At 43.3% G+C, this 15,000-nt stretch overlaps 2 protein-coding genes and 3 long non-coding RNA genes across 7 annotated transcripts in view; 2 read left to right on the top strand and 3 right to left on the bottom strand.

The window, feature by feature from the left end:
- The window catches only part of LOC134450592 (dynamin-1-like), a 117,744-nt gene extending 103,520 nt beyond the window's left edge, over positions 1-14,224 (top strand). For all 3 annotated transcript variants that reach the window (XM_063200439.1, XM_063200440.1, XM_063200438.1), the window contains one exon: positions 12,951-14,224. In XM_063200439.1, coding sequence (XP_063056509.1) covers positions 12,951-13,292 — 342 coding nt within the window. In that variant the 3' untranslated portion in view covers positions 13,293-14,224. The remainder of the gene's footprint in view (positions 1-12,950) is intronic.
- Positions 734-2,147, bottom strand: LOC134450132 (uncharacterized). The gene is made up of 3 exons (XR_010035006.1): positions 1,984-2,147; positions 1,450-1,545; positions 734-1,109 (listed from the first exon to the last, which is right to left on the bottom strand). It is a non-coding gene; the product is annotated as an uncharacterized LOC134450132 (long non-coding RNA).
- LOC134450133 (uncharacterized) lies at positions 2,346-4,947 on the bottom strand. The gene is made up of 4 exons (XR_010035007.1): positions 4,418-4,947; positions 3,427-3,509; positions 2,766-2,864; positions 2,346-2,386 (listed from the first exon to the last, which is right to left on the bottom strand). It is a non-coding gene; the product is annotated as an uncharacterized LOC134450133 (long non-coding RNA).
- Positions 6,636-9,621, bottom strand: LOC134450130 (uncharacterized). Its single transcript, XR_010035005.1, has 4 exons — positions 9,531-9,621; positions 8,219-8,301; positions 7,608-7,706; positions 6,636-6,694 (listed from the first exon to the last, which is right to left on the bottom strand). It is a non-coding gene; the product is annotated as an uncharacterized LOC134450130 (long non-coding RNA).
- Positions 14,225-14,526: 302 nt separating the features above from the next.
- LOC134450506 (dynamin-3-like) overlaps positions 14,527-15,000 on the top strand; it is a 43,213-nt gene continuing 42,739 nt past the window's right edge. Inside the window, exon 1 of the mRNA XM_063200348.1 lies at positions 14,527-14,621. Coding sequence (XP_063056418.1) covers positions 14,578-14,621 — 44 coding nt within the window. The 5' untranslated portion in view covers positions 14,527-14,577. The remainder of the gene's footprint in view (positions 14,622-15,000) is intronic.

Below are 15,000 nucleotides of genomic sequence, written 5' to 3'. Positions count from 1 at the left end.
TTCACCACGTTGTAATGTAGCCGCAATTAAAGATAAATTGGAAGTTAGGCTACAAACAGAGCTGTACACACAAAATGCAATGTGAAAATGTGTCTTTGGGGTCGGCGTACCGTTTGGCAAAACATGATCCATGACAGCAATACTCAGTATCAACATTGCATTTGTATGAGCTCAGAATGCTCCAATTTTCATGTTGTACATCTGCGTAAAATAGTGTTTGGTTAGTGTCTGCCACACCAAGTTAATCCTCTACGGACATTTGTAAATAACTTTGAATGTTTGGGCATCAAATGACATGCAAAACCTTTCCGTTTGACAGACAAACCATGGACGCTGAAGAAAGGCTCCTCGACGCCAAGCTGTCATCCGGAAGATTGAAGATGAAGATTGCCGTGTCGAGCAGTCATCATGACCATTTTTTTGCTGATCTCCCCAGTTTTTGAAAAGATTCAGAATACAAAGCTTCTCTTTCTTAGATCACTCTTAGAAGTAGACGGTATGGTAAACAAACCAAAGTTAACACCTTTCAGTTAGTAAAACATAGCTGGCCTACAGTAGGCTATGACAAAACATCTGGGTGTTTTGTGTGCTTGACATCAAGATTAAAATGAAATATTCACCCTTATGTTCTGCTTTTTAAACTTGCAAATCATGGAGTGGACATTCTTCCCCAAGCTTGTAAGAAATGCATTACTTCAATCACAGTGTCTCCAAACTTTTTTTTTTGTCTCATGTACCCCCTAAGCATTTTTGTCATACCATGAGTACCCCCTCCCTCATGCTCTAGTCTACTGTATATCTTCCTCTATCCCAATATGATTATGCTCCATACATTTCTTTTTATTGATACCTGCCAATGCATGTACCACCTGCATTGTGTTCACGTACCCCTAGTGGTACATGTACCCCTGGTTGGGAAACACCGATCTAAACAGTTGTAACAATAGTGTGTTAACCAATATTACAAATTAAACAAAATGTGTGGGCTGCTGTATATAAGCATTTATTAACTGTGTTTCATAATTGCAATGGTTTTTGAAGCTGGTTCTGCATATCGGATCCTCTGTGGTGGCAGGATGCAGGCAGCAGCGTACTGTGCACATCTTCAGCTGTAACGATAAATACAAATCTATTTTTAAAAAAATAATTAATGTAACATGAACATAATTGAAGCATATCACTGGTGTATATATAGAGTAACTATAACATTTCAGTGTAGTAAAAATGTCTACATTTGTTTAAAAAGGAAAAACCCATGAACATCCTTCTCAAAAAAGTTTTGGGTGCAGGACTAACAAAGTCAAATGACAACTGAAAAGTAAGTCTGCTCACCAAGCTCCTGTTTTACTTATTTAAATGTGATGAGCTTGAAGTGCAGACTTCATTTTCAGTTTTCAAATGTCTTTATTGTCCCATTACATCTGCAGAAATATGGGGGTGTACACTCACTTGTGTAATACACTATAGATGTAAGCAGAGACGTTGTCCAAGTCCTTGGTCATGTGATACCTGCTGCAGTGTACTCCACGTCTTCAGACCGCTCCGCTGTAAATAAAATAATGGCATATAAAGTGTGATGAGAATACGTCACTGTTTGGTACACCAACAACTTAACATACTTATGTTGTTTACATTATTTACCTCAACATTAAGTAGAACTTATATTAGTGTCAGGTTCATGGGAAGAAAACACAATAGATAAGGAGATGGGCTGCTCGTATTTCAAAGCATGCTACCTAATCAGTGAAAATCATGGGGTGGTAGTTTCATGGTGTGGGCATGCATATCTGTCAATAGAATTGGTACCCTTGTAATTATTGAAGATAGTGGCTACTGACAAACGCTGAGAGTTTACTACGCTTGATGTATACTTTTATCCAGTCCAATTACTTTTTGTCCCTTCAAATTGGGAGGCACATGTAAAAATAAGTGAAAGTCGCTTTGGATGAAAGCATTGGCTGAGTGTAGTGTAATGTTACATACCGGGTACTATATAGTATCATAGATGGCAGCAGGCTGGTCGGGTCCTCAGTTGTACACTGGCAACAGTGGCTGGTCCTTGTCCGTGTCTCTATGGGGCCTCTTCTCAGGTCGGAGTGACAATCCTTGATGATGCTGACTATGGTGAGACCTGCTGGCGTGTAGTACATTTTCAGACATCTGTAAAGAAAATGATGACAAACGAAGGGTGATGAGAACAACATATATTTCATTACTATTTTATTACTAATATATAAACACAAGCAGATGGTGTTAGCTTTACATTGGAAGGTCTCTGGTCTTAACTCAGGAGCATACTTTATATTATATTAGGGATTTGAAACTTTACTTACCTGACAGTGAGTCCTGGCTCTGTTTTCCAGGTGAAGTGTGGTTTGTTGTTTGCCTACAGAATGAAACCATGTCACATGAGGATGGGGAAAGGATGTTTACTACACAATGCACTCGTCAGTAGGCCTACAATCGCGAACATTACCCAGACAGCACACTTATGTCTTGCCAACGTCGGCAAGATGTATTTTTTCCGATGTAAAATACATCGGCAAGACGTCTATAGAAGAGCGTTTGCTCATCGGCAAGATGTTGGGCAGACGTGCGGCAAAAGAGCGGCGTCTGATGGAATGCCTACGTTTTACCGATGCATTGGCTATCCCGACGTCTGCCCAGCATCTGGCCGATGAGCTGCCGCATTTTACATTTGATACCACAAACTAGGCTTACTTGTTGTGCTGTGTGGATTTTTTTTGAGCAGGGATCTCACTTACCAATCAGCATGTTTTCCTCTTGTTACCAGCATCAGTCTGAACCTGGATGGACACCTGTGCACTTAACCATATGTGAACTCTGAGGGCAAGTGTAGAAGCCTGGCAAATAAAGACAGGAATAAGTTGGTCTCAGTATCACTGCGCAACTACATTCAGAATGTAATATGTTGGTTTAGTTGATTTCTGTCCATCACAATTAAATATTATGGTTTACATTTAGACATATAACTTTTAGGCATTAACAATGTCATATTTGGTAAGGACATGTACAAGTGATGTAGGCTGTACAGCAGGGGTGGGCAACTTTCATTATAAGGTGGGCCAACATTTTTAATTACCACAATCGGTGGGCCACATCACCACGCACTTGAGAGAATTTACAAAAGGATACTTCACTTTTTCTTTATTTATACCTGAATGCTTACACTATTGGTTTATAGGGGGTTAAAAACTGTCCTTTTTCTTTTTTTTAAAAAAAAGTGAGAAGTTGGGCTGCATGTGGCGCCCGAGCCTCCAGTTGCCCATCCCTGCTGTACAGTATCCTAACAGAAAGGCTCTCATAGTATTTCAAATAATGGTCTATATAAAAACTGGTTATAATAGGTACAGTGCAGCATAAACAGGGTTGAGGGGGTGGTTTCTTTTATTTCGTTATACCTACCGAGTAGTTTAGCCAATGTCTGTGTGACACGTTCACGCTGCCACCTACACAGCATCCTCCTCACAACCGCAGGGGCAAAACACCTGAAACATAATAATGTAATCCTTTTTCAGTTCAAGATATAGACTAGAAAATGAGTGACAGCATCACAATCAGTTTGTATGCAAGTGTAGTGGACCCCCCATTTTTGTCTTTTTGTTATTCCCTTATTCTCATTCCCTGTCTTTTTGTTGTCCTGTCAGAAGTTGTCTTTTAGTTTAATTATGCTGTTGCACGTTTTCGCCAATAGATGGCATCATAGGACCAGCAATGAGTGCAGAGGCCCTCTCTGGTGCAGTAGCCAGTGACTTCGGTCACATAAAAAGAACGAAACGTGGAAGTGACAGGCTTTGTTATGATACAGAAGGCAGCGGTGTCAGCTGTACAGTTATGCTGAGGAAAATGTAAATAAACAACGAACTCAGCGAAACTCTACACACTTGAGGACCTTATTCATTAAGTTTGCAAAGCATTCACGCAATAATGCCACCAGGTCACATTTAAGATTTAACATAGGCCTACTGATAACGAACGTAGGCCTACCAATGACCATCATTTCATCACCAACTAGCAACTTGGAAATTTGGCAATACAGAGAAGAACAATATTTAACAGTTCACGGAGGAACACAGCTAGACTACGTTGCGTTTCCGATGTGGCCATGTGGTCACTGGTAGTGAAATGTTTACAGCATCTTGATGTAAGGACTTGGCTACGGAAGGAGGGAATCCTTACACCTGATGCACGCCAAACAGACACATTTTGCTTTCAAAAGCAATGGCATTCAAATTATAATTAAGTTACTTGACAAGCCGACAGATCATCAAACACTGAAAGATCAGCATGCTGCCTTGGGCTAATAACAAGCTAGCATTGTCGTACGTGTTTGTTTAACAAAGCTCAGTCATTTTGGTCAATCAGCCAGGTATATACATGTTTTTATTTTACTTACCAAAACTGCAGAGGTCCTTACAGAATACGGAGAAGTACATCCAAAAGTACAACAACGCATATTTGTGGGGAAAGTGTACCAAAATTAAATAACCCATGGCAGTGCTGAAGCTGTTGAAAGTAATGCAGCAGGGAGGGGGCTTCCCCTGGAGACGGCGCGAGAGTCGTCCTTCGCCTTGACGACGGCCTGCCTGTCAATCAAAACAATAATTCTAAAGAATGTCAACTGCCAATCAACCCAAATAGCCATGCTCATTGGTCATTTAAACTATTTTAATAGCTCTCTTAAATACAGGGTCAGCCCGAAAAAAATATCTGGGCTGTTTGGAAGGGAGGGGAAACTATCGTAGGAACGAAACAGAGCCGACTTGGCAAGAATTGGCAAGGAGCTATATGGCTTCAAGCCCACCATTGAGAATAATGGGAAAAGGCGCTCTACTTCCTTCTTCCGCCCAAAAATCGTCCCATGTCCCGCCCCCAGCCGTTGCTTCACAACACATCGAACATCCGCAGTCTAGTTATAATAGAAGTCTGTGGCCGTACCCATTAGTATTTGCCCTTGATTTACACAGTAGCTACTCTATCCCATAATAGGCTAAATCACAGACGGCATCCAAAAACATTCAGATCTCACATTCTGGATACGTGCTAAACTCCTTACCTGGGGCCTCATGTACGAAGCTCACTTACGGACAAAAAAGCTACTTACGTAGTTTTCCACGGTCACGGTCAGATGTACTAAAACAGACTAGGCGTGGAAAACTGCGGATCTCCACGCGAATTTCAGGGCTGCTGTGGAAGTTTCCATAAGCATGGAAGTTGCCGTAAGTGGTGCATTGTGTCTTTTTGGCGGCACACAGAGGCATGCAGCGCAAGTAGTGTTGGACGCGGTCGGAAATATTGCAGAGATGCAGCCAGTTAAACGTGGATTTTAATTTTGAGGCGCGAACCTATTGTTGAGGCAGCTGGTTAAAATGAAGTGGACTCATGAAACTATCCTGGAATTAGGCTACAACGAAATTGGATGCCCATCAGCAGTAGGCTATTATTTCAAGTAGGCTATTTGCCAGCGATTAAACATTGAATATTTTCTGGATCTGCGATCTGTCTTCTCGCATTTGTTGGGAACGTCCTCACCGCAGTGCTTGTCTTTCTCTTTTAATAAGGCTACTGTAAAATTAGTCCATCAATTAACAGGTGATTTTATAGGCTAACTGAGTAGGCCTATTGGCTGCAAGTTATTCATACATGTGGCGTAGCCTATTTGTACATGTGTCATCTTTCATATTTATACCCGACATAGCCTAAACAGAGATACTGTTGCTAAGGGGAGATAGAACACTCGGCGGCCATCTTGGCTACGCGTCGGGGCTTCTAATTCAGATTAGTAAGACTTTCGTGAATGGGGAGTTAATGGGGAGATCAAAAGTGGGACAACTTATCGATACAGAACTCACGGGGTTGGAATCGCAATGAAAAACGAATTAAAACAGCTGTCTTAGAATGACCGTATGTATGACTGTAACACCGTAAAACACGTTTTTTCTCAAGCTTAATTTTGAACTGCGCATGTGCAAGACTTCACGACATGACGTTCTGCTTTCCAGTCTGTTGGTTGTCTCCTAGATACCATCTCTGCCGGGTCTCTCCACTCCAGACCCATCCACATCTCCTCCATCGGCTGTCGGATGACAGACATCGCTTCCCAGACAGCACACTTACGTCTTGCCAACGTCGCAAGATGTAAAATACATCGGCAAGACGTCTATAGAAGAACGTTTGCTCATCGGCAAGATGTTGGGCAGACGTGTGCGGCGTCCGATGGAGCGCCTATGTTTTACCGATGCATTGGCTATCTCGACGTCTCCCAGCATCTGGCCGATGAGCTGCCGCTATTTCAAAGACATCTTGCCGCTGAATTTATTTACATGCATCTCGCCGACGTTTAGCCGCTTTATATCCAGCCAACATTTACCCGATTTAATTACGACCTACTGGACGTACCCCATCTGCGCGAGGAAAGCATCCTGACGTCTCGAGGAACAGCTGATTTTAGGTTGCAGTTATGAACCTAGCATACTAGAAAAATCAGCTCTTTCCATAAACAAAAAAGACGTCTGAATGTTCTCACCGCTGCAGTGGAATTCCGCCTTTTTTTTAGGTCTTCCTGATCAGTGCTTAACCCATATGCCTCACCAATGAAAACACAAGAAACCATAGAAGTTTTTCCATTTATTTTTTTCCACAATTAAGCAAAATGTCCATCGTTGAATCATTCCTGCAGGAGAAAAACAAATCTGTGAATCTGTAACCCTTTACATAACATACCCTACAGTTTAGGCTATGACTTTGACATGTCAAAAGTTTACAACTACAGTATTTATTTAAACAGTTTTGTAAGCAGGATTTCACCATCTACTGTATGTAGACTAAGTCCTGCCTGTGGATGAAAAGTCTATCATCTATATTGACCCATTTAATTTAAAAGTGTACTCGCTGTGGTATTTTTTATACAGTCATGGATAAGTGGGGCAGTCATTGGTAAGCGGTTAGGGTGTCCTGTAGCCCAGGGCTGAACAACCCAAAGGTTGCTGTTTCATCTCCCAGCCCGCCAGGTTGGTGGAGGGAGTAATTAACCAGTGCTCTCTCCTCCATCCTCCATGACTGAGGTACCCCAAGTAGGGATGCACGATGTATCGGCCAGATGTATCGGTATCGGCCGATATCGGCCAATATTCAACACATCGGACATCGGTCTGATGGGTAAAACTGGGCAGATGTTTTTTTTTATATGTTACGGTTCTAAAAGAATGGACTTGACGATGACTTTCACTGTTTGTCTTCTATTTTGTCTCTATTTTTTAATCTAATTATCACAGGGAGTTAAAATGTGTTTTTGGAAATAAGACGACATTCAAAAATTAGGTTTGTTTGCATCATTGTCATCTCTTTTTTTTCTGTGTCATATTCCCAAGGAATGGTAGCATCGCATCTGCTGTGCTGTGCTGAGTCAAAGTCATTCATAAGCCTACTGGTTGTGTTTTCCCTGCCCATTCACTACTTTGATGGCCTGCAATTTATGCAGATGTGTTCTACAACTTTTCGATGAAACTTACATTTTACATTTGACACCACAAACTAGGCTTACTTGTTGTGCTGTGTGGATTTTGTTGAGCAGGGATCTCACTTACCAATCAGCATGTTTTCCTCTTGTTACCAGCATCAGTCTGAACCTGGCTGGACACCTGGGCACTTAACCATATGTGAACTCTGAGGGCAAGTGTAGAAGCCTGGCAAATAAAGACAGGAATAAGTCGGTCTCAGTATCACTGCGCAACTACATTCACAATGTAATATGTGGGTTTAGTTGATTTCTGCCCATCACAATTTAATATTATGGTTTACATTTAGGCATACAACTTTCACAATGCCATATTAGTTACATTTAGCTAGCTAGTGTCCTATTTGGTAAGAACATGTACAAGTGATGTAGGCTGTACAGCAGGGGTGGGCAACTTTCATTATAAGGTGGGCCAACATTTTTGCTTACCACAATCGGTGGGCCACATCACCACGCACTTGAGAGAATTTACAAAAGGATACTTCACTTTTTCTTTATTTATACCTGAATGCTTACATGTGGCGCCTGAGCCTCCAGTTGCCCATCCCTGCTGTACAGTATCCTAACAGAAAGGCTCTCATAGTATTTCAAATAATGGTCTATATAAAAACTGGTTATAATAGGTACAGTGCAGCATAAACAGGGTTGAGGGGGTGGTTTCTTTTATTTCGTTGTACCTACTGAGCAGTTTAGCCAATGTCTGTGTGACACGTTCATGCTGCCACTTCCACAGCATCCTCTTCACAACCGCGGGGGCAAAACACCTAAAAACATAATAAGGTTTTTTCAGTCCAAGATATAGACTAGAAAATGAGTGACAGCATCACAATCAGTTTGTATGCAAGTGTAGTGGACCCCCCATTTTTGTCTTTTTGTTATTCCCTTATTATTCCCTTATTCTCATTCCCTGTCTTTTTGTTGTCCTGTCAGAAGTTGTCTTAGTTTAATTATGCTGTTGCACGTTTTCGCCAATAGATGGCATCATAGGACCAGCAATGAGTGCAGAGACTCTCTCTGGTGCAGTAGCCACTTCGGCCACATAAGAGGAACGAAATGTGGAAGTGGCAGGCTTTGTTATGATACAGAAGGCAGCGGTGTCAGCTGTACAGTTATGCTGAGGAAAATGTAAATAAACAACGAACTCAGCGAAACTCTACACACTTGAGGACCTTATTCATTAAGTGTGCAACATAAGCATTCACGCAATAATGCCACAGGTCACATTTCAGTTTATAAGCAAGATTACGATATGCACTGTGCTCGAAACAAGCACAGGACAAAACTGTGAGTAGCTCTATGTAAACAATAGCAGGCACGATAGTTGAAATATGCTACAGTGCGGTTCGTGTGGAGGATGGACATGTCAAAGACTGAGGCGACCTGACACACGAAAACACTTTGCCGTGTAACATTAGCCAATCTTTATTTTCAGATGTGACTTCCGATTATTATTTAAAACACGACTACCTGTCAGTCACCTTAATGAAATTGTTAGCCAATGAATGGTTGGTGCAATTTCGATCCCACATCTTCAAGAATAATGAATGCAGGCAGCCAACTAAAATAGTCAGTAGGCACAGTTTGTAACTCATCGGATTTGTTAAATCTCACTTCAGGAGAAGTGGGTGGACTGCGTACCCCTGCGTACCATGCCCACTACACCCCTGACAACAAGCTAGTTCTAGCCAGAAGTTCTAGCCAAAGCAAGATGCTCAAGCAACGTCAGATTACACAGACTGACAATATAGCTGCCAAGACATTGAACGATTAAAGCAGCCTAGAATCAAACGCTTTTGTAAAGTTGAGCTCATGTTGGAAAACTTTGTCAGGTGAGGTGAAGTAGTTTTAGCATACAGTAGTAGACCTACCTACGGATGTCATGGAGTCTGAAACACCACATTATTAACACACACGACAAAAAAACAAATGTGGAAGCGGAGGATAAAGTAATATACGTGCCAACATTGACATATATTTCCTTCAAATCACGTACCTTTAGTCTGTATGAGGATTCCCAAGACAGTTGTACATCTGGCGGGTAGTACTTCTATACACATCTATGGGTAGATCCCATTACCTGGTTACGGTACGGTCGGAAAACGGGCCACACACATGGCAACAGCTGATGAGGAACGAGCCGTCGTAAAAGCTCATTTTTGTGCTTGCGTCGATGCGATGAGATGATTGGATCAACGATGGCACAGCTCAGCAACCGATTGGCTCTTGTTGCGGGTAGGCGGGTGATAAGCAGGCATTCGACGTTTTGGCGTTACGATTTCACACCGTTTATTCCTATGGAGACATTCGTCAGTGTTCTATCTCCTTGTTAGAGTACCTCTGGCCTAAATGTTTATTTCTCGGAAGCCTTGGCGACTGCCTCATCGCAATGTGTTTGATGTCATGCCTTGTAAATATCAATTGTTGGGAAACCTGCATTGTAGATCTGCAGTATAGACGGTTTCATGGAACGTTTGCTTGTTGCTTGGTGACATGATATGGCCCGAAGTAAACTTCCGGTCTGCTAATGTTTTGGTAGGCTGCAATCTGTCGGCACTGCCAATATAATTACAAACGGTTTTAATATTGGTGAAAGAAAATGCTTTTAAAAAAAATTGTTCTGCGGTAGGGTGCAACTTCACTTCTGGTACCAATCCGCTGACAAACGTGACGCGGATAATTAATGTGTAGGCCTACATGATGCCCAGTCTGCACATCTTACCGAAGCAGACCTAGGGTTGCCACATTTCGTGGTTAAAAAAAAAAAAACGGGACACATTGTCGTGCGAGCGTGAACCATTTATGATATGTGTTTATTTCAATGGGCTGATATGAATTTGTGCATTATTTTTTTTTAAAACGGGGACGTTATTTCACTTTCCTGGACAGACCATAATAACCTAGCCTACAGTATGCTAGAAACCTTAGGTGCGGCGACATTACGAGACTGTGTTTCCATTTTGTACGTTTTCGTGAAAATAGCCAACTTTGTAAGCGCTTGAAGCATTCATACTTTGCAGTATTTTCTCTTTCGAGCGCGCACCAGGATGTTACTGTCGTGCATTCGTGCCTGTGTGAGGCTGCCTTTTGATTCAATCTGAAAGGACCACCTGTATCATTGGCAGCAACAGATAAACTGACAGACAGGCGAAACCTCACCACCAAATACCAGAGTAGGCTATTTTACCTAAAATCAGTTAACCATGTGGTCACAGACATTCAATATTTGCTTAAAAACACCCTGTACACGAGTGACGAGCTAATGACAACATGTGAGTTCAAGCCAGCAACTTGACTCAAAGCATACACAGCACAACAAAAAACAAAACCCTGTTCGACCGTGCAGACGTCCCTGACTACTGTATTAAACTTGCCTTACCTTAAAACTTTTCTTGACCCCGGCACATCTCGTAATTTTGTCGATGTAATCCACATATTGACGTAGCAGCCAAGCCAGTGCTAATCAGTCAGTCATAACCTGTGTTAACATTGCTATTAACCTCGACATCAAAGACGTCTGCTGAATTGTCCAAAATAAATACAATCCGGCCGTTTATCCTTTTCTTCAGCAGATGACAGTTTGGGTATTTCGTCGTCCTTGTCCCAAGAAGTTTAGTAGTAACAGCTGCTTTTCAGAACTTGAAGGAATCGTTGCGACTACATTTAAAAACGTACCTGTAACAGTGAGGGCAGATGCAAGCCCAACTAAGTTCCTAATTCCTACAACAAACACAAACTGTAGCTCTACATAATTATGTGCTGCCGTGTTTTTTAGGCACACCATCACCCGACCCATGTTGCCAAAGTGCCATCACTGCTTTCCTTTACATTGAGGCTATGTGAGGCTAAATTAATATGATTAATACGATCGTGAAGTTTTTACATCTACCCCAAAAATGGATGCGTAGTGCCCCCTATGGGTGATTGCTGTCATAAAAATGGAAAACAACATTTATTTTTCATTTTCTGTGCCACTCTCAAATGAAATACCGCGCTTGTGTAGCTGTGTTGATCCGATGCAGTGTATTGTTTGCGGAAGTGTACCGGAAATTAAGTTAGGGCCATAGAATGTTCATGCCTTGTTTTTGTTTTGACTGTAAACGTTCCATGAAACCGTCTATAACATGACAGTTTTTTCTGCAGTCCTCACATTAAAGGGATACTGTCCCATTTTTGGAAATAAGCTTATTTTACACCTTCCCTTGAGTTAAATGGTAGGGCTTTACCATTCTCCTGTACTTTCAATCATTCTCTGAGTACGGCAGTGCAAATTTTACCTCCAAGCTAGCAGTTAACATGGACTCCTATGAGACCAGTTAGCCGCCAGCTGGTCTCATAGGACTCAATGTTAACTGCTAGCATAGATGTAAAATTTGCACTGCCATACTCAGAGAACGGTTGAAAGTACAGGAGAAAGCTATAGCCCTACTATTTAACTCAAGGGAAGGTGTAAAATAAGCTTATTTCCAAAAATGGGACAGTATCCCTTTAAGTAGGCTATTACCAATGCCTGATTTTATACACGCTAAAGTAATTTTGTTTGGCTATTGCGCGCAGTCTTTTTCCTTTTAAATTGGCAACCTCCGAAACTGCGCCTTCACCATGCATCATGAAATGTATTTCCCGCGTTCCACTTCCCGCGTTCCCTTTCCAATTCTTTCAACCAATGAATGCACATGAATGGGTCTGTTCATACTAATTAGAATATTCATATAGAATATTTAAGGGAGGAGACGAGGCGGAGACTTGGGCCCGCGTGTGCTCATGCATGTGCGCAAGATTTCACGGCAAAACCTGGTTACGCACTGTTACCGCCAGGTTTAGTTTGTTTTTTGTATGTTTTTTCCCCCTGTTAATTCCGTCTTGTTGGGGACCCTTAATTCCATGATTGTCCTCCACAGAATAGCAGCGCTCATCAGTGGCGGCACCTGGGGAGTGGGGCGGAGCGCTGCTGATAAAACAGAAGGCTGCCCACAGATCGCTCTCCTTCTCCGAGCATCCGGCCTGTTGCCTACTTCCCGGTCGTGACTGCAGCTGTACTTTTGCATTTTTGGAAGCCATTGACTTTTTGGTCGCGTTTTGTGCTTTTTCTACTTACAACAGGGGCGCGGCCCCTTATTTTTGTTCGTTCATACCCTAGACATTTTGCATAGGAGCTCGGCTCCTTTTTGTTCACCCCCTCTCTTTTGTTTAATAAATATCTCTTATTTCATACCATTTCCGAGTTTTCGGTTTTCGTTCCTTGAACCGGTTCGAAGCCCTGCCTACTTGTACTGTCATTATTTGTTTGAAGTGTATCTGTACTTGATGTGCGTGTGCCTTATATGTATATACTGTACTATATATTGCCTTTATTTCTGCCAGTGGGTTTTATTTATTTTATTTTATATTATTTTCTTTATTTGATGTGTTTCAGGAGAAGGAGAAGAAGTACATGTTGCCTCTGGACAACCTGAGGGTTCGAGACGTGGAGAAGAGCTTCATGTCCTCTAAACACACCTTCGCACTCTACAGCACCGAGCAGAGGTACACACACACACACACACACACACACACACACACACACACACACACACACACACACACACACACACACACACTACAGCACCTGAGGGTTCGAGACGTGGAGAAGAGCTTCATGTCCTCTAGACACACCTTCGCACTCTACAGCACCGAGCAGAGGTACACACACACACACACACACACACACACACACACACACACACACACACACACACACACACACTACAGCACCTGAGGGTTCGAGACGTAGAGAAGAGCTTCATGTCCTCTAGACACACCTTCGCACTCTACAGCACCGAGCAGAGGTACACACACACACACACACACACACACACACACACACACACACACACACACACACACACACACACACACACACACACACACACACTACAGCACCTGAGGGTTCGAGACGTGGAGAAGAGCTTCATGTCCTCTAGACACACCTTCGCACTCTACAGCACCGAGCAGAGGTACACACACACACACACACACACACACACACACACACACACACACACACACACACACACACACACACACACACACACACACACTACAGCACCTGAGGGTTCGAGACGTGGAGAAGAGCTTCATGTCCTCTAGACACACCTTCGCACTCTACAGCACCGAGCAGAGGTACACACACACACACACACACACACACACACACACACACACACACACACACACACACACACTACAGCACCTGAGGGTTCGAGACGTAGAGAAGAGCTTCATGTCCTCTAGACACACCTTCGCACTCTACAGCACCGAGCAGAGGTACACACACACACACACACACACACACACACACACACTACAGCACCTGAGGGTTCGAGACGTAGAGAAGAGCTTCATGTCCTCTAAACACACCTTCGCACTCTACAGCACCGAGCAGAGGTACACACACACACACACACACACACTACAGCACCTGAGGGTTCGAGACGTAGAGAAGAGCTTCATGTCCTCTAGACACACCTTCGCACTCTACAGCACCGAGCAGAGGTACACACACACACACACACACACACACACACACACACACACACACACACACACACACACACACACACACACACACACACTACAGCACCTGAGGGTTCGAGACGTAGAGAAGAGCTTCATGTCCTCTAGACACACCTTCGCACTCTACAGCACCGAGCAGAGGTACACACACACACACACACACACACAAACACACACACACACACACACACACACACACACACACACACACACACACACACACTACAGCACCGAGCAGAGGTACACACACACACACACACACACACACACACACACACACACACACACACACACACACACACACACTACAGCACCGAGCAGAGGTACACACACACAAACACACACACACACACACACACACACACACACACACACACACTACAGCACCGAGCAGAGGTTAGACACACGACACATACACACACACACACTCACACACACACACACACACACTACAGCACCTGAGGGTTCGAGACGTGGAGAAGAGCTTCATGTCCTCTAGACACACCTTCGCACTCTACAGCACCGAGCAGAGGTACACACACACACACACACACACACACACACACACACACACACACACACACACACACACACACACACACACACACACACACACACACCTTCGCCCTCTACAGCACCGAGCAGAGGTCAGACACACACACACACACACACGCGCGCACTACAGCACCGAGCAGAGGTTAGACACACACACACACACACACACACACACACACACACACACACACACACACACTACAGCACGGAGCAGAGGTACACACACACAAACACACACACACACACACACACACACACACACACACTCACACACACACACACACACACACACACACACACGCTCTACCGCACCGAGCAGAGGTTAGACATACACACACACACACACACACACACAC

The sequence above is a fragment of the Engraulis encrasicolus genome, chromosome 6, assembly GCF_034702125.1.
Source record: "Engraulis encrasicolus isolate BLACKSEA-1 chromosome 6, IST_EnEncr_1.0, whole genome shotgun sequence".
In the NCBI taxonomy this organism is placed as follows: domain Eukaryota; kingdom Metazoa; phylum Chordata; class Actinopteri; order Clupeiformes; family Engraulidae; genus Engraulis; species Engraulis encrasicolus.
This window is presented reverse-complemented; position numbering and strand designations above follow the sequence as displayed.